Source organism: Microtus pennsylvanicus, chromosome 12 (genome assembly GCF_037038515.1).
Source record: "Microtus pennsylvanicus isolate mMicPen1 chromosome 12, mMicPen1.hap1, whole genome shotgun sequence".
Classification (NCBI taxonomy): domain Eukaryota; kingdom Metazoa; phylum Chordata; class Mammalia; order Rodentia; family Cricetidae; genus Microtus; species Microtus pennsylvanicus.
Genome location: NC_134590.1, coordinates 61283199 through 61304267, shown reverse-complemented (window position 1 = coordinate 61304267; position 21069 = coordinate 61283199). Strand labels below are relative to the sequence as shown.

The following is a 21069-nucleotide window of genomic DNA, read 5'->3' as shown; positions in this document are numbered from 1 at the left end:
CCCCCTTTCTGTGTACTGGGGAGGAATAGAAGATATAGTTCCGAGACCTTCCATCACTCCAGAAGAGTTACTCCAAGATCCTTTTTCCCTGCGCCTCCCTCTTCGCGCTCCCGGTACTGACACGAGCCATAGTCTTGTCCTTTAGACCGTGTTGACAGCTCTGCAGAGCTCCAGAAGCAGGTGCTGGAGGGCACCTGCGTTACCGACAGCCTGCGCCTGCGCGGACCGCATAGCCTACTGGGACTTGTAGTCCTCACATCTAACCGCGGTGGCACGCAGGCGGGCTGCGGGGGCGCGGCGCCTACACTTCCCAGGGTGCGACCCTCCCGCGACTCGACAAGGGGCGGGGCCTAGTTGAGGGGCGGGGCTAGGGGCGGGACGGGAGCCCCGAGCTGCGGTGGCGCTGCGGGCTGAGGGTACTGTGCTCTGAGCCTCTGGCCACAGGAGCGCCAAGGATTCTGTGAGCGCCGCACCTGCGGGCCCAGTTGTCGGGCTGTCGCAGAGCGGGGACAGCCTTACTAGGAGCTGCCGCTGACATGAGTGCAGGTGAGTGCTGCGACTGGGGATCCGTGGGTTCCAAGCTGCAGTCCTGGCAGGGTCTCGAGGACTGGGTGGCAATCAGGCTGCACCTGCACTGCAGTGCCCTGAGTACAGCGGCTCCACCCAACTTTTGCTCCAGGATGTGCAGCCCCGAAAGCCCGGCCTTCAGTCCCTCTCCCTGATCCGGGTTGCGGAGTTCCGTGGCGTGCGCCAGAAACCCTTCCCACCGTGCCAGCTAGGGTAGCTGCGCAGAGATGTCTGGCAGGCGCCACTCCTTGCTTCTCTGTGTTCCAGGTTGCTTCAGTAAAGGGACGTGGGTGCCATTAAGGGACCCTGGGTCATCGCAGTCCTAACCGTGGAGAGAGGTGTGATGACAGGCGGAGCTGTGCAGCAGGGGACTCCGCCCTTGCGCGGTTCCCGCAGAGCCTGGGTGGTGGCGTCTGGCAGACCCTGAGCGCTCCAGGTTCGCTGCTGCAGATCTGAGTGCCGGAGCCTGTATGTGTGTCAGTCTCGGCACTGTCTGCGCGCGATGTCCTTCCAGCCCCTCAGTCCTGAGTGTCTCAGCCCTGCCTCTCCCGCTGCATCCACCCACAGGGATCTGACAGCCTCTGTGCGATGCTGGAAAATCCCACATCCCTGCAGCCCAGCGGTGCCTGTGCTCAGAGAGAAACTGAGATCTAGAACTGGAAGGCTTTGACTCAGACGCGGGAGTGTCTGCACATCACCTCAGGGTGCACCCATCTGAGCCTTATGAGTGAGGCTGTGGGAAGGGCTGATCCTTTCATTTCCAAGCAGAGAGGGGCAGGCCTCCATTTCCAGGAGCTATGGCCAGACTTTGATGACTTGAGCTCTGGCAAATGATAGAGATTTGAACCCAGGGCACCTGATTCCAGGATGCTTCCCCCAAGCCCAAGTTGCTACTGACAGCAGTATGGCCCTTGGCTACATTGCATAAACCAATATGTCCAGCTACTTCCTCTGGGAGAAAGTGGGCAGGGAGGGAATGAGCTTGGGGACTGCTGACTGTAGGCTTTCAACCTGGAGTCCCTCCTCCCGGAAAACTGTCCCCTCTCCCTCCTAGCCAAGGAAGGAGGAACTTCTGCAGTGGGTGTTGAGAGTAACTAAGAGCGAGTGGCATGGGAAGTGGGAGCCCTCCTGAGATAGCCAACCTGTTACCTGGGGGTGTATGGGGCGGCCATCCCCAGACTTGGCAGGGCCTCCAGACATTTATCTAATGGTGGTGGGGATAATGGCTGGGTGCACGTAGGGTAATTTCATGTTTCCAGACCATAATTGATACTTCTCGTCCTCCTGTAATCAGGAGCCCTCAGAGGAAGCACAGGTGCCCACTCCCTGCATTTGTAGTTTTTGTCCCCAGGGGAGGAAGACTGGTTGTTATGGCAAGGAGACTGGGTTTTGATCTGTGGTCTGTGTCTGGTGATCCTGGCACTGGGGCGTCTTCCCAGTCTTGGCCTGCTCATCTGGAACTTCGGTTGCCCTCTACGCGAGAAATCTCTGCACCCAGCAGCCCCTCAGGAGTGTGGACGGTCGTTGTCATTGCTGGGTGACCTGGGTTCCTTTTGGAAATGGAGCTCAAGTATTGTCTGGCTCACCTGTCTCTCATGTCTTGGCTCTGGCCAGCCTATGACATACACGGTACATTTACAGTGGAGGAGAGTGGACAGAGGCGCTGAGGTTCCAGTGTGTGGCTGTAGTGTACATCCGGCAGCTCAGAAACATTCACTGTCAACAGGGAAAGACTCCCCTGTGCCTCCCTGGGAAAGGCTGGCATCATTCTGGAACCTGGCACAGACAGGTGTCGTGGAGTGATACTGGTCCTGACCATGCCCAGACAGGCAGGTGATGGTGTGCCTGGTATCCTGTACAGCCTCCTGGGCTAGGTGCCTTCCCAGTTGTGGTGAGGACAGAGTGGGCGCTGCTGGGGTCTGACGGCACAGTGCTGCGTTGTGCTGGTTCTGGTGGGGCACTGAGGCCTGTGGATGCCACCCTGGCTGTGTTTGCCTGTTGGTCTCAAGTGGCCAGGGAAAGGCTTACAGAACACTGCAGCAAGGTACAAGGAGATGATGTTCCATGGCAGTCAGGTCTTGATCCAGATCAAGACATTAGTCATGAAGCTCTCTGTGCCTTGATTTTACCAACTTTTGGAGGTATCTCTATAGCTGTGTGTGCAGTGATAGCCCTCAGACAATGAGACTGGAAGGTGGTATTGGGAACAGAGGTTGCTTCTTTGCATTGGAACACATGTGACCACAGTGGGATAAGGAGGCCGGGAAGGCATCTGAACTGGTTCAGACCTGATGAACCCTGTGCTGGCTATGCCAACAGGCACTGGGTCTTGAGTAAGGCCTGTGTACTTGCTAAACCTACATGTCCCTGGGGGTAACTATAGGCCTAACTAAGCTGAGGGAAATAAATGTATATATCATGTGTGTGTGTGTGTGTGTGTCTATCTGTGTGTCTGTAAGTCTGTTTCTGTGTCTCTATGTATTTGATTCTGTAACTAGGTGCCACAGACCAGGGGCTTTATGGGGAAAGTTATTTTTGGTGTTGCTGGAGCCCATACAACAAAGATCAAGGCATCAACAGACTGATTTCTCTCTTCTTGGCTTGTAGACAGCATCCCCTCCCTACGTCCTTATGGAGTTGTCCCTCTGTGTGTCTGTGTCCTCTCTCCTCCTCTTCTGAGGACACCATGCTGGTTGGATGAGGGTACAAGGGTGACCTAGTTTTGTCTTGGTGACCTCTGTCAAAGCCTCATCCCCCCATACAGCCACAGACTAAGGCGTTGTGGTCAGGACTATACTATATAAATTCAATTCACAACAGGTGGAGTCCTGGGAGCCTGGTTCAGCTACCTTTTACTCCCATGGATGCTGTGTAGGCAGCTGGAAGGGACCTGAGGATGCTCCGGATATACCCACCCCCACATGGGGCAATGAGGACTGGAGACGGACAGGCACCCTTCCAGGACCAAGGAGAGTATTTGATACAACCATCTAACACACTTGGAATGTGGCATTCACTCCTCCTATCCCAGGAGTGGGCAGCATGTGGCCACAAGCTGTCTGCCTGGGCACCACTAACAGCAGAACAGGTCACCAGCCACAGTGGTGAACGAAGAATGCCAGACATCATGCCTTCATCCTGGAAATATTTACTGTTGCCTACCGTGTGCCTTCACCGCTCCAGGCTCCGAGACTTTGCAGCAAACAAAAACATGAGGAAACTACCAGTTTCTTGAAACTCGTATCCTAGGTGGGTGTGGGAGGCATGAACAATGGACCTGATGATCTCTCAGCGTTAGCGGAAAAATGTTTAAGGAAGCCAATTTCATTAAGAAACAGCAGAGGGGAGCTGGAGAGGTGGCTGAACACTGCCTCTTCCGGAGGCAAGGGTTTGATTCCCATCACCCACATAGTGGCTCACAGCCTTCTGTGACTTCAGCTCCAGGGAAATCTGATGTTCCCTTCTGGCCTCCTCAGACACTAGGTACACAGGGGGTGCACAAGCATACTTGCAGACAAAACAATTGCACAGATAAATAAAAAAAATAAAAAGAAACAGTGGACGGTGAAACTGCACATCGCATGTGATCTCAACTCTCCCACACAAGGAGGAAAGGCTGAGAAGGAGAATCGCCAGCGTGTCTGAGGCAGCGTCTGACAGCCACTCACTGCCCCGCTCCTCTTTGTGACGTTATGTAGACTCAAAAGCAGGAAGCAGTGTTGCTTTGGTTCTGGGAATAGTGCACATGGGTTTGGAAACCCACGATTGCAGGGAAACGGCTGTTCACTCTGTAGGAGTCACTGCCTTTTGCACAGAGCACAGAGGGGCATCTCATTGTCCTTGGCTGGGTGGAGCCAAGCACAGGCAGACACACAATGTTCCATCTCCCCTAACAACCCCACGGTGGGTAAGGTGCAACAGAGATGAACCCCCGCCCCTTGCAACCCTGAAATGTGTCTGGAGTCACATTTGTCCAGAACTCTGAGGATCGCAGGCTGGCACTTTTCGCTTTCATATGCTCTGTATTCCCAAGCTCTGACCTCCCCCTGCCCCCTGTGATGATCAAGGTTAGTTCTTAAACTAGCTACCCCAAATTAAGTTCCTGCTAATGAAGTAGTTTAGTATTTTCTAGAATCAGGTTTGAAGTTGATGAACTCTTGGGAAACCCATTCTGATATCCCAGGAAAGGGAGTGTCCCCTGACCCTTTGAATGTTTCTAAACGACCTGCCCTATGCTGAAGATCTCTGAATTGGCGAGATGGAGCAGGGTCAGGTCTGAGGAAGGCCCTGTCCTGTCACTAACCCTTTAAAAGGGACCATGGCCTATTCTCAGGCCAGGCCACAGTGGCTGACACTGGCAGCTGTTGGGCCTCAGGGATGCTGGCCCCATGCTCACCTACTCTAGACTCTGTGGTTGTCCTCTGCACAGGCTTCTTATACCCCTCCTGTGCTTTCCTGTGGCCATGCCAGCCTCATCGGAGGTGGGTAAGACCTGCCTTCTGGGCAGGCTTCTTGCCTCTGTTGTATTTCCCCGATCGTATATCAGGGTCTTGGGGGACCGAAGGTGCTAGATACTCAGTACCATTACCAGCTGCCTGGCAGAGCCTCAAGGAGCAGGTAAAACAGCAACGGCAGGAAAACAGTGTGAGAGGCAGTGTCACTTGGACTTGGTTACTATCATGTGCTGTGATGGGGGCTTCTTGGCTGTTTCAAGCTTGCTGGGCTTCAACCAAGTTACTGCGTAGAGCTTCATGGCTGCTGGTCCCTGGTGGAGTAACTGGAGCGCCTCATCTCTGTTTACTCCAGGAATGTTTCCACCACCACACAGCCCGGGGCTTCTAGGGTATCCACAGCACCCAGGCAGGACGGATGGGTTTGTATGTCACCTCAGCAGCCGTGCTCACGGGGCACTTCCTCAGGGCCTCGGGCCAGACTGCGGATCTGCTTTCTCTTGTATCCTCCTTGTACCTCACAGGCCTAGTGTTGGGGTTCCCTCACACAGAGGGAAACTGAGGCCTTATAGGTCCCGGTAGTTACCTGGGATCACAGGATTGGTAGTGGATGGGCTGGAATTTGAGCTCCAAGGGGCCTGCCACAGCCCCAGCTGCCCTGTGTCTCAGATGGAGTGGATAGTGTCTGGTCCTCCTCCACCTGTATGCCCTGCCATCAGCTGGGGCAGTTTCTGTTGCTTGGCGATGTGAATAAGAGCTTTGTGTGCACAGGTCCGACCATGGGACATTACCTCAGAGCTTCTTAGAGGGATTTGTGTACCTGTCTTCTCACCTGAGCCAGGGAGCCTTGCTCCAGCTTCCCAGGAATGGGGCTTGCCAGTACACATCTCCAGCAGCCTTCTCTGCTTTCTGTGAAGTTTCCCCCTAGGTTCATTGATCCACACTTCGACAGCTCTGGCCACCAGAGAGGGATCTTACCATGCACAGCTCACATGCCTCCCTATAGTTCATCTCAACTCCTGGTCCCTTGAATATACAGCTCTGACACCTGCCTCAGATATCACCAGCATACATGCAGGGCCTTGGCCCTCCAGAGTCCACTATCCATTTGAAGCAGGTAGTCACAATGCCTACTTCTCCGCTGGTTCCCACAGCCCTGCCCTGCCAGGGTCTCCCTTTGTGCAACTTTGGGCAAGTAATTGCCCCTCCATGTGACTTAGCTTACCTGTATGTAGGAACAAGGGCCCCTTGGAGTACGCCTGGCCAGGAAGTCACCTTCTGAGGCCGGCATCATTTCAGGTGACTATGCCTGCCAGTCTTCCTCATCTGATGTTGCCAGGCTCCTTTCTGGGGAAATATTTTGGCCTTCACAATTTGTTTAAGGTTCTGACGTGGAAGGACTAACAGCTTGACCGGGAAGAGGCTCCTGACTTGCATGTATAGTAACTGCCATTTGGCTCCGTAGGAAGGATTAAGGCAGGTGGCCGCTGGGTTTTCATTCTAAGACCCTTATTTTCGCTGTTAGGCTCAGCACAGGGACTGGCTCCTGAAGCTCTCTGCCTGCAGGCTTTGGCTGATGGTGAGTAGGTGTGTCCCGGGCAGGCATCACGTGGGTGCTAGCAGAGGGTCTCATGCCATCTGCTCCATGGCTGAAGAGTCCCCCATCCGAGGGTAGTTTGTACTCAGTGGAGAGCATAGGGGCCCAAGGCACAGTGGAGTTCCAGGCCCCCATGTTAGGTATTCTCTTCCAATTGCCCTTTGCCTCAGTTTGCCCACCTATGAGCAGAATTAGCACCAGCTTTGGGGGATACTTGTGAGCAGGAGTGTAGGGACACCGGAAACACCCTGCACTGTTTGGGGACACCCGAAGTCGTCCTCTGAAGTCAGCTTACCTCCTAAGCCACTATGCTTCGTGTCTTTTCTTTGACTGCCCACTAGCCCAGCACCGCTCCGATCTGTTTACACCTCTGTTCTCTAGGGAGTGCCTAGGCGATGCCTCTGCTGTGTCCTCAGAGGCCCATGTGCTGCGTGAGTCATAGCTCCTGAGTTGAGCTTTTCGGGCCTTGGTATCTTCACACCCAGGAGCAGGAAGGGACAGGGAGGCAGCAGTGTGATGTCAGTCAGTACGCTGGAATAGAAGCTACTGTGCCTGCAGGAGTCTGTCCTAGGGCAAGGCAGGCCTCAGACTCTTTCCCAGAGCCTCTGAGCCTCTTAGAGTGTTCCTGGTAGGGGGTGGCTCCTTGACACCTGTCCTGGAGGAAGACTGAGTGGGTGCAGCTGGGTCCTGCCTTGGACTTGGCTCCTCTGTCACTCAGAAAACGGATTCTCTGGGGTTTCAGTGTCTGCAAGATCTGTCATGGAAAATGACACCTTCAAGCCTGTGTCCCTCACTCCCACTTTAGTGCTTTAGTAGGCACAAAAGCAGAGTCCCAAATACTGCCTTCACTGTCACCAAGATTACTTGTGACTTTCCAGTCCTTTGTCTTTAATGGCCTTGGCTTATGTTCTGAGTGGGTACAGAAAGGAGGTGTTAACTAGCAGGGGACCCTGGGAGGCCAGAGGGAGAAAATGTTGGGGGAGAGGCAGAAGGGAACCTCAGGATGGGCATCAGGAGGGAAGATGGGCTTGACTCTTCTGCAGCCCACTGGGAACATAGTAATATTCTCACAGCCCCATGAAGAAGCTGGGGTCTTTCTCCTCAACGGTGACTTCTCTAGGAACAGGGTTGGTTGGGAGAGCTTAAACCCCACACTGTCTTGTGTGGGGCGAGTAAAACTCCCCAAGGTGAAGGAAGGTGCCCCTGCTGGGTGCAGGACAGTATGCTGGGAGAAGGGATGACGGGGAAGAGACAGGTCAGAGAGTTAAGGGAGATGAGAGAAGACACAAAGGAGGAAAAGGGAGAGGAAGAAGGAAGAAAAGGGAGAGGGAAGAAGAGGAGAGAGGGAAGGGGTAGAAATGGAGAAGGAAGAGGGAGAGAAGGAAGAGAAAGATACAGGGGAAAGAGGAAGAGGAAAGGGGAGGAGTCACCTTGAGGCTGCTACCACCTAGTGTTTCTGGCAGAGCCAGGTGGGTCTAGCCTCAGCCTGGTTGAGGCTTCCTTAGTTCCAGGAATCAAAGTCTGCCCCTATTCAAGCTCAGAGCTGTTCCAAATGTTCTGGAAACCTTCATACATGAGTTCTTTTGTCCTTACTGATGGTCCTGTTCACCTTCTCCCTGCCCCTCCAACCATTTATCTGGACTCTGCTGCTTTTCCACTCAAGTTCTGGCCTGCTCCAGCTCCACATGACCACGGAGCCCTCAACTCTCTCACATTGTCACCTCCCTCCTTGCCTTTGAACCCGTGAAGTTCCCTGCTGAAGACTCAGGTCAGGTCCTGGCTGCTGTGCAACCCAGGGCTGCTACTGACACTCTCTGATACGCTTCTCAGATGATGCGAGGGCTGGATACCGGCTCCCAGGGGCCTTCTGTCCTAATTCCTGGAAGTTGTCACTGTGTCAGCTTTGCATGGGCAGAGGGAGTGTTCAGATGTGACTAAATGAGGACCTTGCCGTGGGGACGTGATTCTGGGTTACCTGGGTGGGTCTTCATTGGTGCGAGGCAGGTCAGAAGAGATGGAAAAGTGGTAACCAAAGCAGAGCCAGGAGGGGAGCTTCCGGGCAGCTGGCTCCAAATGTGGAGGAAGGGTCATGAGCCATGGGATGTGGGAAGCCAACAGGGCAGATGTCTCTGAAGAATCAGCCTTGCTGCCCCTCAAGTCCTCTTTTGCAGCCACCCCAAACCGTTTCCCCTATGGGGGAATCTTGCTTTGATGGAGTTAAACTCCTGTACACTCCTAAGTGCCCAATTGAACATCACTCTGCCAGGAAGCCCTCCCAACACCCCCATGGGGGCTTATGTGTCCCTGGCACCTCTGAGGATAGACGCCAGATGAGATTCTTCACCGTGGTTCTGTGTTCTCAGGGTAGGGCGGAGCAGAGCTGCAGAGACTCTTATCTCTCATCCCTAAACCCCTGACTTAGGGCCCAGCTCTGTTCTGCTGATCTCTCAGGCCTCCCCTCTCTCAGATGTGGGATCTGGTTGGCTCTTGATGCTCATGGTGAGGGGAGGTGACCTAAAGCCAGGGCCTTCCCTGCTGGTCCTGGTCACCTGGAAACTGTAACGCAGAGCCAAGGTCCAGGCAGTGCCTGGCTGTTAGATGTCCCTGGGAGCCATGTGGAACGAGCAGAATAACACAGGTGTGTCCACCCGTGACTCGGGAGGCCAGGAGCTCAGTCTGGCTGATGTCAGGTGTAGCTGTGCTGCCCACAGTTCCTAGGATAGTCAAAGCTTGTCTCTTCCTGATATGGTGACCGTCTCCATTCCATGACTCGTAGCCTCATCACTTCAGTCCCTAAGGCCAGGGCCTGCAACCCTCTCCTCCATCTTCCCATGGTGACCTGCGTGTGTAAATTCCCCCGGCTTCCTTCTTATAAGGACAGGTGTTATATCACCCGGATAATCCTGAGTGACATCGATTTTAACTTCATGGCATCTTATCCAAACCACAAAACCACCATTATCCACATGAGTACAATATTTCCAGGTATTTTGAGGAGGAAAATGACATCTTTTGGAGACCATCAGTCAATACAGGTTCTGCAACAGTCTGTGGCTGGGGTGGATGTGTCTCCTCCTGTCATAGGTAGAGTCTGAGTGTCAGGATGACTTCTTGTAGGGTGAAGAATCTGTCTCTTAATTCACAAAATCTAAACACCCCGTGTGCCTTGAGCTTGCCACGTGCATACCTGGTAGACAGGGCTTTCTCTTTGGAAGCAGTTAGGGAAACATACTGAGCCTTAAGTACCTAGGACTTCTGAGAGCAGGGTGCTGCCTCGGGAGGTGCTGCCTAGGAGTGGCTGTGAGTATGGTTGGGGGCTGGGCATCAGAAGCCACAACAGAGAAAGAGTGATGTCATCTACTGTCCACCCAGGCAGAAATCACAGGCCATGAAGGCCAAGGTCCATGCTAGCAGCATCTCTCAGGCTTCCGGTGCTCCAGGGCCCAGCGTTGCTGAGGACCCTGAAGTGCTTTTATGTGGGTTGCACTTAAGGATATTTGCTGAGCTAAAAATTAAAATGCAGAATTTTTTAAAAACCTTTAAATTAAAAGTGTAATAAACAACTCTCGCGCGAACCCATGAGCATAGTTAGTGAGTGCAAAGTCGCTCTTCAGATTTGTGAATCTCCTTAGCACCCGGCTTCACAGACGGTGACCAGACTCTGATGTCTGGTTCTGTGATCAGTTGGTTGTGATAGCACACATGTGGCCACTACAGTCAGGAGACAGTGAAGGTGACTGTCAGCTTCTGTCACCACCAGAAAGGACCCATGGCATCACTGATAAACAGAAAATGCTTCTATGAGCTCCCCTCCACGGGAGTCCCAGGGATTTGGGGCCTCTGTCAGGGTGTGGGCACAATGGTGGGGGCACATGGCAGAGTAATTCTTCTCATCTTGTGGCAGGAAAGCAAAAGAGGATAATGAAGAGGCTGGTGCCCCACTGCGTGCTTTGAGGACACTCGCTCTGTGGCCTGGAACTTCCCTTGGCCACATTCCCTAAAGATTCTGCCACCACCTCTCAATAGTGCCACCTGAGAACCTAGCCTTCCTCACTGGGGCCTTAGCGGGAAAAACAACCCCCCAAAGCAAACTGCATCCCTGCATGACGCAAAGCCTCATGTCCACCTCGGGGTTCAGACAACGTCCCTCTGTTCCCAAGACCCAGCCTGTCTCATCTGTCCCAGTGCTTCTTGTCCAAATTCAAAATAAGAACAAGAAAATCTACCAAACAAAAAGCCTAAATTCAACCAGGCAGCAGTGGCACACGCCTTTAATCCCAGCACTCTGGAAGCAGAGGCCGAGAGGTGGATCTCTGAGCTCAAGGCCAGCCTGATTTACAGGGTGAATTCCAGGACAGCCAGGGCCACACAGAGAAACCCTGTCTTGAAAAGAAAACAAAACAAAAACAAAGACAAAAAAACCAGGAAAACAAAAAATTAAAAAGTCCAAGTTTAAAGTTTCTGAGACTCAAATATTCTAAGCTGTGAGCCCCTGGAAATTTTTTAAAAAGAAAATTGTACTTTCTGAGGCAAACATTGTTATTTAAAATTGAGGAATACAAAAATAGAAGTTATTGGTCCCAAACAAGACCAGAACGCAACAGTACAGACATGAAATTCTAACTCTGCATGGCCAGCATCTGAGGTACACTGCAGAAGGGTGCATAGGGTTTAGGCAGCACCCAGGGCCTCTCTCTGATGGGTTTCTGTGCTACCTGCAGCTTTCGTCAGCATCTCTTCATCCGTAAGGTCCTGGACTGCGGACACCACAGGCTATAGTTTCACTTTATGGTTCTATGCAGCACTCTTTCAGAGGCTGTTAGGAATTCCAGTCCTGTAGCACTGGCCTGGCTTTCTGGGCCTTCCTCTGTCATGCCAGTGAAAGCCATTATGATCCATAACCCCATATTGTGCACCCCTGTGAAACCAGCATCCTGTGGCTTGTCCAAGATCTGTGAGGTGGGGGTTGTGTCAGAGCTGGCTTGGACCACAACTGCTGAGGTGACTTCTGGATGCCTTGTTGGTCCAACTTAGGGCTGGGGCACACAGAGCACCCTGGTGCTCCTTCAGGAAAGAATTCTGTTCTGGAAGTTCTCTAAGACAGATTTGCCTTCTATGTCTCTGGTTTCTGTGACCGCAGTGCCTCTGTGATCACTCCCCTGTCCCTCAGGGCCTCAGGAGCCCTGTAGGATTCATATCTATCAGCTATCAGCTAAAACTTTATACAGGCTCCTTCTGGTCCAGCTGAAGTTTCCAAATCTTTCTGCTCTGCTCCTCTTTGCTCCTCATTCTTCTTGCTAATCTAGCTAAACACAGCCTGCAGTTACCACACTACAGCTAGTGATGCCCATGCCAAAGCGTGGTGTCGTGTTGCTATGACATGGTTTCTGTCAGATAAACTAGCCTGTTCTTTTCTTGCTTTTCCTCATACATGCTGTCAGGGCACTGAAAAATACAGCCATATTCTTTGCTGAGCTATAGCAAGAGAGATATCTCATCTGGTTCCGGGTAGAATTCCTATTCCATCTGAATCCTCAGCAGAGACTCCACTGTGCACTATAGCATCTGGTCTTCTAAGCTCCCCAGGATGGTCCCCCTAAGCTCCTCCAACAGCTTCCCAGGTCTCCTCTAGCCCATTCCTCCAGAGGCTTCCAAACTCCTTCCTCAGCCCATACACTCATCCCCCTCCTTAGGTACAGCCACAGTCCTTGACTCGACCTCTTAGACAATTTTCTGTTGCTCTCACAATAGGTCCAAGGACGTTTAACTTATGAAGAGAAGGTACCTATTTGGATCTGGAGTTTTAGAGATACTGGTCCCTCACTGGGCAGGTCCGTTGCTTTTAGACACCTGATAGGTTGTCCATGATGATGGTGGGACGTGTCTAAGAGTGAAACAGCAAGAGGAAGCAGAGAGGTTGGGACCTCATTGTCTGCTTCCAAGGCCATGCCAGTTACTATTAATTGTCTGAAATTCCCAGGGAGATGGGACTGTGGTGGTCATCTGTGCTGGAGGGTATAGGAAGACCCACCTTAGACAGGGAGGGTCTGGACAGTATAAACTGGAGAAAGTGACTGATCACTGACCCTATGATCGATCATTCATATCTCGCAGTTTGCTAATTGTGGATGCGATGTGGCCAGCAGCCTTGAGCTGCAGCCTCGCCCCCCCCTCCCCGATGGACTGGACTTTAATGTGTGAATGAAACTACTTGAGTTGCTTTTGTAAGGTGTTCCATCACATCAATAGGACAAGAGATGAAGACAGGGGCTTAACCTTAGTGACCCAAGGACCTTCTTCTAGGTCTCTCCTTGGAAGGATTCTGCCTTTCCATGGGATCACCTGGGGATCAAACCTTCAACACATGCACCTTTTGAGAACACTCAGTATGTGTTTTGTTAGTTTATTGCTGTGAAGACACTTTAACCACTGCAGCTCTTTTTGTTTGTTTTTTTTTTTTTCGAGACAAGGTTTCTCTGTGTGTGTAGCTTTGGAGCCTTTTCTGGAACTCGCTCTGTAGACCAGGCTTGCATTGAACTCACAGAGATACCTCTGCCTCTGCCTCCTGAGTGCTGGGATTAAAGGTGTGCGCTGCCACCACTACCCAATGACCACGGCAACTCATATAAAGGAAAACATTAAATTGGGCCCTTCTTCAGGTTCAGAGGTTTAGTCCACTATCATCACGGTGGGAAGCCATGATGGTATACAGGCAGACATGGTGCTGGAGAGAAAGCTGAGAGTTCTGCATCTGGATATCCAGGCAGCAGGAAGAGACAGTGAGCCACTGTCCCTGACTGGAGCTTCTGAGACCTCAAAGACCACCCCCTAGTGACACACCTCCTCCAGCAAGGCCACAACTACTCTAACAAGGCCAACTACTCTTAACAAGGCCAGCTCCCAATAGTTCCAGTCCCTATGACTCTAGGGGGGCCATTCTGATTCAAACCACCATTGTGTCCAAATCAACAAATGGCCAGAACATTCTAGTCTTCGCAGCAAAATGGTCTTGAGCTTGCTAGAGCCCCAAGAGGTTCTTGTCTCTGCCAGGAATCTCTGGACAGCTCTGAGAACTTTTGAACAAGGGTGGGATGTTATGCACTCGTTAAAATGATAATGAGGTTAGAGTCATGGCCGGTGGTAGAGGCAAAATTGAGGATATACATTTGTACACAGTGGTGTCTTAGACGTTTAAAACAAGCACTTTAGAGGAGAATCCATCACTAGATGACGGCATTATGGCAACCTTTCCTTTACCTCTAACTCCGTGTGACTGACGGCTTTGCCCAGACTGGTCTGAAGGATGTTCCCCTGAAGTCCAAGGCAGCTGTTGGCCTTTCCATCCCGGGCATTATTCACTCACTGTAGTCAAGGACTCCGAGTGACACCTGGCATGTGGCCAGCCCAGGGACCCCAGTGCATCAGTGCATGTGTGATGTGATCTCTAGTGATGATTTCATCCACTGTTATAAATGAAAGAGGGATTTCTGAGCGGGAGCGAATTCCCCGCTGTTGATGAGAAATTCGCTGCCGTTTTGAAGTTCTGTGCCCTTGGTCAGATGGAATGCTCACACCTGGCAGGGCCTCAGCAGAGAGCTAAATATACCCTGGGCGTGGCAACCTCAGAACCCTGGCCGCTGACCGGGCGGATCCTCAGGGAGCCACTGTTTTATCTCATAGCAATCGATGCCTGCGTCGTTATAGCACCCGAGGGCCATGGGTACACTGGGGGACGTGTGCAGGCGCAACCTCCAACCTTCACAGAGCCAAGTGGTGTGAAGCCACCACTCCCATTTGCTAGTATTGTGCTCTAGGTGGACAGGAAGTGTTGCCTGCCTAAGGTCATGTGGCAGGTAGGGCTGGGCAGTGGGGATCAGATCTGCAGGCCAAGAATGTGCGTCTCCCTCCTACAGTGCTTTTCCAACTGTAATGCCGGTGGAGGAGGCAGCCCTGTGTGTGATAGAAACCGTCTGTAATGGCTGATATTGACCGCTGATGTGGCAGAGCCTAGAATGACCCAGGGGGCACACCTGGGGGCATATCTGCGAGGGAGTTTCTAGATTGGGTTTACTGATGGGCAGGGGGAAGACCCACTCTAACACGGGTAGCACCATTCTGTGCGCTGAGATCTCAGATGGAATAAAATGGGAAATAAGGTCTCGGTAGCAGATTTAAGGTAACTAACAGTGTCCCTCTCATGGGTGGAGCAAACTGCCTGTGAGCTGGTGGCATAGGGGTCATGGATACCAGAGCCATGACCTCACCTCCCTGAGGTGTCACCCATTTTATAGGAGGACACAGAGTCAGGGAGGAACCTTCCCAGTGACACTCAGCATTGGGCCATCCTTCTGTACAGACTCCTTCCTCTCTCCAGCCCCTTCCACAGACAGAGCCAGTGCTCAGGGGTGGGGGCGCCTGTTCTTCAGCCGTTGTGGTGCTGGTGTGTTGTATTAGTGTGTGTGATGCCGGTGTGTGGTGCTGGTGTGTGTGGTGTTGGTGTGTAGTGCTGGTGTGTGGTGCTGGTGTGTGGTGCTGGTGTGTGATGCTGGTGTGTGGTGCTGGTGTGTGTGGTGCTGGTGTGTGTGGTGCCGGTGTGCTGTGGTGCTGGTGTGTGATGCTGGTGTGTGGTGCTGGTGTGTGTGGTGCTGGTGTGTGTGGTGCCGGTGTGCTGTGGTGCTGGTGTGTGGTGCTGGTGTGTGTGGTGCTGGTGTGTGGTGCCGGTGTGTGGTGCTGGTGTGTGGTGCTGGTGTGTGGTGCTGGTGTGTGGTGCTGGTGTGTGTGGTGCTGGTGTGTGTGGTGTTGGTGTGTGTGGTGCCGGTGTGTGGTGCCGGTGTGTGGTGCCGGTGTGTGGTGCTGGTGTGTGTGGTGCTGGTGTGTGGTGCTGGTGTGTGTGGTGCTGGTGTGTGTGGTGCTGGTGTGTGGTGCCGGTGTGTGGTGCTGGTGTGTGTGGTGCTGGTGTGTGTAGTGCTGGTGTGTGGTGTTGGTGTGTAGTGCTGGTGTGTGTAGTGCTGGTATGTGTGGTGTTGGTATGTGTGGTGTTGGTGTGTGTGGTGCTGGTGTGTGTGGTGTTGGTGTGTAGTGCTGGTGTATGTAGTGCTGGTATGTGTGGTGTTGGTATGTGTGGTGTTGGTGTGTGGTGTTGGTGTGTGGTGCTGGTGTGTGGTGCTGGTGTGTGTGGTGCTGGTGTGTGGTGCTGGTGTGTGTGGTGTTGGTGTGTGTGGTGTTGGTGTGTGGTGTTGGTGTGTGTGGTGCTGGTGTGTGTGGTGCTGGTGTGTTGTTGTGTGTTGTGATGCTGGTGTGTGGTACTAGTGTGTGTGGTGTTGGTGTGTGTGGTGCTGGTGTGCTGTGGTGCTGGTGTGTGTGGTGCTGGTGTGCTGTGGTGCTGATACTGTGGAAAGGTGAGTCCTTACTTTTACTTGAAATGGGACCTGTGTCCCCTTGGCTGACACCATAGAAACTATATCTAACCCTAAGTTAGAGTCTGGGGGTGATTTTTGTCCCATGTCAGGGGCTCTGGGGTTTCTCTCCCATTGGTGGTCTGCTCTCAGGTAGGCCCCTCCTCTTTCTGACCCCAAATCCCCTACACACCCTGAGGCTCAGTGTGTCTCACTAGCGCTCTGCTCAGATCTGGGACCAGGGGCAGCTTCAGCTAGCAGGGCATTTCTCTGAGGTGGGCAGTCAGCTGGTTCTATGATGTCTAGCAGCTCCCCTTGAGCTGAGTCTGCCATCCATGGGCCTGAGAAGGACATGACACTTGCTGATGGGACAGATACCAGCAGGCATGTCTTCCAGATCTTGCCTTCTGACAGGTAGCCCCCTGCCCCCACAGTGTCCTTTAGGCAATTGGTCCCTAACACAGCCAGTATAGTACAGTGGCTGTAGATAAGCTGGTAGTCACTTCTGTGTCAACCCCTGGCCAGAGTTGTCTGTGATGCCGTTCCTCCCCCAGAAGCTCCCAGCCACTGAGGAAGACAGACAATATGTTGACTATACATGGTGAGAAAGAACTTCTCAAGGAAGCTGTGGGTAGAGACTTATCTCAATGAAATCCTGGCATGCTGCCTGGAGGGGGTGGTATACAATCAAATAGAAGCTTGAAAGGCAAAAGAGTGAGAGAAGGGCACCCTTGCAGGAGGATGTCGTGGAATAGCTTCATTTGTGCCATCAGCCTTGTGAGCTCCTCGTCTGTCTTTGCCTTGCTGGGCACTGCACTTCTCCGGTCCTGAGAAGCTGTGTCTAGGGAGGTCCCCAGCCCTGAAGCATGGGGAGGTGAGGAAGATAATGAGAAGCCAAATGACCTGAGCACCAGTAATGCAGATTCCTGGTCCCCTGAGCTGTGCTGGTACAGCTGGCCTGTCCAGGACCTCCGTGTTCCACAAGCCCCGCCCCTCCTGCCACAAGGACCGCTGTGGTGGCATCGTGTTTAAGATGGGAGGGAGGGAGGGAGGACAGTACTAGGAGCTGGTGTGATTAAGGGAGGACCTGGGCATTTGTCATTACAGATGGGAGGGAAGCAGGTACCGAGGCCACATGCTATGTCTCTTCATAGCCACTCCAGCTGACTCTGCTGTGGGCCAGGGGCTCCACAGCTCTAATTGAGGGGCATGCTGGGGCAAGGAACCATGAGCCCAGGGCTACATGACTTGTCATGGGCAAGGGTCCCTTCCCTGTCCATGATGTGACCACAGCCATGCCCTGGAGTTGCCAGGAGCCAACAGCCAGTCACAACCTCTGCAAGCACCCTGGGAAATGAACCAAGCTGCTGAGGCTGTAGAAGCCATGCTCCAAGGCTTGGTCCTTCAGGATCAGGACCACTGAGGGCGATTGTAAGGGCTGGGGACCGGGATATATGCCCTCCACACCCAGAAGTGAAAAGTCATTGTAAACACCACTAGTGCTCTCCCTGGCATTGGGGGGCCCTCTGTGTTGTCCCCAGGTAGGGCATATGGCAGTGGTGACAGGACACAGGGTCCCTGCCCTGGGGGAGTTCCTGGCTAAGGACAGGCGACCACAGTGTCCAGGACCACATGAGAGCCAGAGATGCTGGGAGGGGCTTGAATTGCATGGAGATCCTGGAGCCGCCAGTCTTTGCTTTCAGTTCTGTAGAGTCAGGTGGGAACAGAGCCTGTTTCCCAAAGGCCACCTCGTCCTGGGGGCTGCAGCAGCTCAGGGCTGAGGGGAGAGGCCAGCTACCTCTGCCTCCCCAACTCGCAGGCCAAGAGCCAGAGCCTGGCGCCGCACAGCCTTCTCCTACTAAGGGAGACTGGGTCGTTCAGATATCCGCCGCCTGACCCACATCAATGTGCTTGTGTGTGTGTCTGGCAAGAGCCATCTCCCCAGGTGCCCATGAACTCTGGTGGGCAGAAATGAATTGCAGGGCGAGCTCTGAACTCTGCAGGGAGGCTGCGGTTCACAGAGCAGGAAGAAGCCAGCAATTAAAGCAGGTCGAGCCTCGGGCCTGGGCCTGTGGGTTTATGATCCATGATTACAGCTTCCATCCACACAGGGCTGCACACAACTCAGAGCAGTCCGAAATTGGAGACTCATTAGACTTTGCAGAGCATCCTCAGAAACGTGCAGGGAAGAGAGAGCCACGGCCACATGGCTGGAGAGAGGTAAAGCTGGATCGGAGGCCCGAGGGCCGGGCCCTTTTCACCACCTTCTGATGCTTGGTGACATCTGGTCTGCCAGGACTCGAGTGGCTTGTGTGAACAGGGCCAGGCTAGGCAGGGGGAGGCCCAGAGGAGGTGACATTGTCTGAGCTTGGGGTCAAGCAGGGCCGCTGGCTCTGCTGTCCATTGTGGAGTTTCTAGACACTGTCCACTTGCCCAGGCCTCCTCTGTGTTTTGTTTTTTTGCTGTTGTTTTTTTTGTTTTTTTCAGCTTCCAAAGCATCTCTTGGCTGCCATTCCCCTGCCCTTGACCCTGGAGTGTGGGAAATCTGGGTGTCCCCTCTGTTGTCCCGAGTGTCTTTGTCCCTGAGGGGGCTGACCTGTGCTGTGGCTGTGCCCTTACCTGCATGTTCTCAAGGTTTCTTTTCCATCTTTAATATCAGCACAGGGCCAGGGAGGAGGGGCAAGGCATGCAAGAGGAAGGTTTGTTTTGGAAAGAGCAGGTGGTCCTTTGGCCTCCTGGGAAGGACTGTGGCCACAGTCTGCTTCTTCCAGCTTCTCTTAGGGGTCTCTGAACCTCCCCCGGGTTGGGTACCTTGCCTGCTTTCCTCTGGGTCCCATTTCCTGAGCCTCCACCAGCATCCAACCTCCTTCCATGACAAGTCTGTCCCCATTGAGAACAACTCTACTTTCTGGGCCCTGCTGTGGCTCAGCCAGAGTCTCTCCTGTCTTCAGGTAGAGAGCAGCTTTTGTTTTGCTGAGTTGTTTGATTTGATTTTTATTGTAAAATATTTACAATGTAAGGTTTATTTAAACCACGTTTAAGTGACCAGTTGTAATTAGTAATTAATAATTATAATTGCCATTAGTAATTTGTCCAGAACTCTTGCATGCAAAACTCTGTCCTCACTGACCTCGCCCCCGCCCCCACCTCTCCCAGCATTCCCTGTTCTGTCTCCATGTACTCGGTGTGTACCTTTGGGGTCTCCTTTGAATGGATTCCTCCCGTATTTATATCTCAGCACTAACTTATTTAACCAATACAATGTCCTCCAGCTTCGTCCATGTTCTAGAAGGTGGAAAAATGTCCTTCCTTCCCCCCCTTTTTTTCCTTTTTCTTTCTGTGGCAGAGTCTTGCTATGTAGCTCAAACTGGTCTGAAAGATACAATCTTCCTGCCTCAGTCGCCGAGTGCCGAGATTGCAGGCATGTGCTGTTACATTTGACTGTCCTTCCTATTGATGGTGCGTTCACAGTTTGGACGGACACTGTGTTTGTTCATGATGACGGACACTGGATAGCTACTGCTAGGGTGGCTACCGTGTGACAGTGAGCCTAGTGGGGGACGCCACCCAGGGAACCCGTGGTGCTTAGGTGTTTGGGGGACTGCCATGTTGATTTCTGTAGTACCTGCACTATTGGACACTTGGTGGGACTGTTTCTGGGGGTGGCAGCCTCACAGTAGCCTGGCTAAGGGCTGACTTATGGCTTCCCCTCCTTGACCTCCCTGTCACCTCACATTCCCTGGTCCCACTTTGCTCAGTTGTGGAGATTTCCGCCCAGGCCTCTCTTCCTTCTCACAGCCACGCCTTTGCACAGGCTGTTCCCTGTCTTGGGTAGCCTTCCCTTCCTGTCCCTGTCACCCACCCCCTCATGACGCCCCATCTGGTAGCTCCCTGCTGTGCTCTTCTGAGAGGGTGCTGGAAGTGGGGTATGGAGGGCTCAGCTGTTGGCTGCCCCTTGCTGTTCTGTCTCAGATGACACAGGCTGTCTGTCTGTCTGTCCAGGCTCTGTTTCATGGCCTCTTTGTCTACTCACTTTAACCAGGCGCACCTGGAAAGGGGATGCCTCCGCCAGTTCTGGATTCCCTGATTCCTCAGCCTCTGAGTCATGATGGGGCTCCATTACTTTCCAGAAACTGCATGGTTGCACAGCTCAGGGCCAGGCGTACACACATCTGGGAATGCAGTGCCGGGCTACAGGAGGGCCTGGAGGCTCAACATGGATTCTCCCCACGCATAGGCCAGAGCTCCAAGGCCAAGGTGAGGGCACACTGCATTTCTGCCTGGTGCCCTCTTACCGAGCTCTCTAGGTGTCTTTCATGAGGACATTGATCTCATCCTGAGGGCTCTGCTCTTACTTCATTACCACTCAAGGCCTCCACCCCACAGTCACCTTGGGTACAGGTTCCCAACAAATGGATGGAGAGATGTTCACTGCAATGGCTCAATGGCCAGCCTCAGTGTGCCAGCCTCAGGGAGACAACTGAGCACTTTGCAGCCTGGGGTGGCTGGCACTTGAGCTGGGAAACTAGCTGCTGGCTCTTGAAAATCAAGATGGATCCATGGCCATGCTGCTCGGTGCCCTGCATTGTGACTAAGCGGCTTGGGAGCAAGCACTCTGTGCCACTTCCCCACATGTTCTGTCCCTGGCACCTTCATGGCTTGGAGAGTGGACGTTGTTGTCAGAGTCCATAGCCACTGTATTATCTGCCAATCTAGAGACTCTGGGGGACGATGGATTGCTGACCCACAGACCTGCCTCAGGGTGGCATGATTCTTCTCTCTAGTTAGTCCTGCCAGTCCCCATCCATTACCCCAGGTACAGAGGGTGGCTGTGGGAAGTCCTATGCTTGCTTGTTTTTAAATCATGGATACAGCACAGCACCACCCACTGAGCCATTTTAGGAGTATTCAGGGGTACTCAGTAAACTGTCAATATAAACATTATTACCTCCCACCTCCAGAATTTTCCATCTTATGCAACGGAAATCCAATGGATGTAGTTGTACATGCCTTTAATTCCAGCACTCAGTTGATTATCTGTGAGTTACAGGCTAGTCTG

General features: G+C 52.9%; 1 protein-coding gene across 20 annotated transcripts in view; it reads left to right on the top strand.

The window, feature by feature from the left end:
• Positions 1–335: 335 nt before the first annotated feature.
• Positions 336–21069, top strand: part of Ablim2 (actin binding LIM protein family member 2) — a 123791-nt gene continuing 103057 nt past the window's right edge. For 13 of the 20 annotated variants that reach the window (XR_012907305.1, XR_012907310.1, XR_012907299.1 and 10 more), the window contains exon 1: positions 370–546. Coding sequence is in view for 5 of the 20 variants with exons in the window: in XM_075943781.1 (XP_075799896.1) it covers positions 537–546 (10 nt within the window). In the remaining 15 variants the exon portion in view is untranslated. Of the gene's footprint in view, positions 547–21069 lie in introns of all 20 variants that reach the window. The other 7 variants (XR_012907300.1, XM_075943780.1, XR_012907296.1 and 4 more) reach the window with 6 other exon arrangements.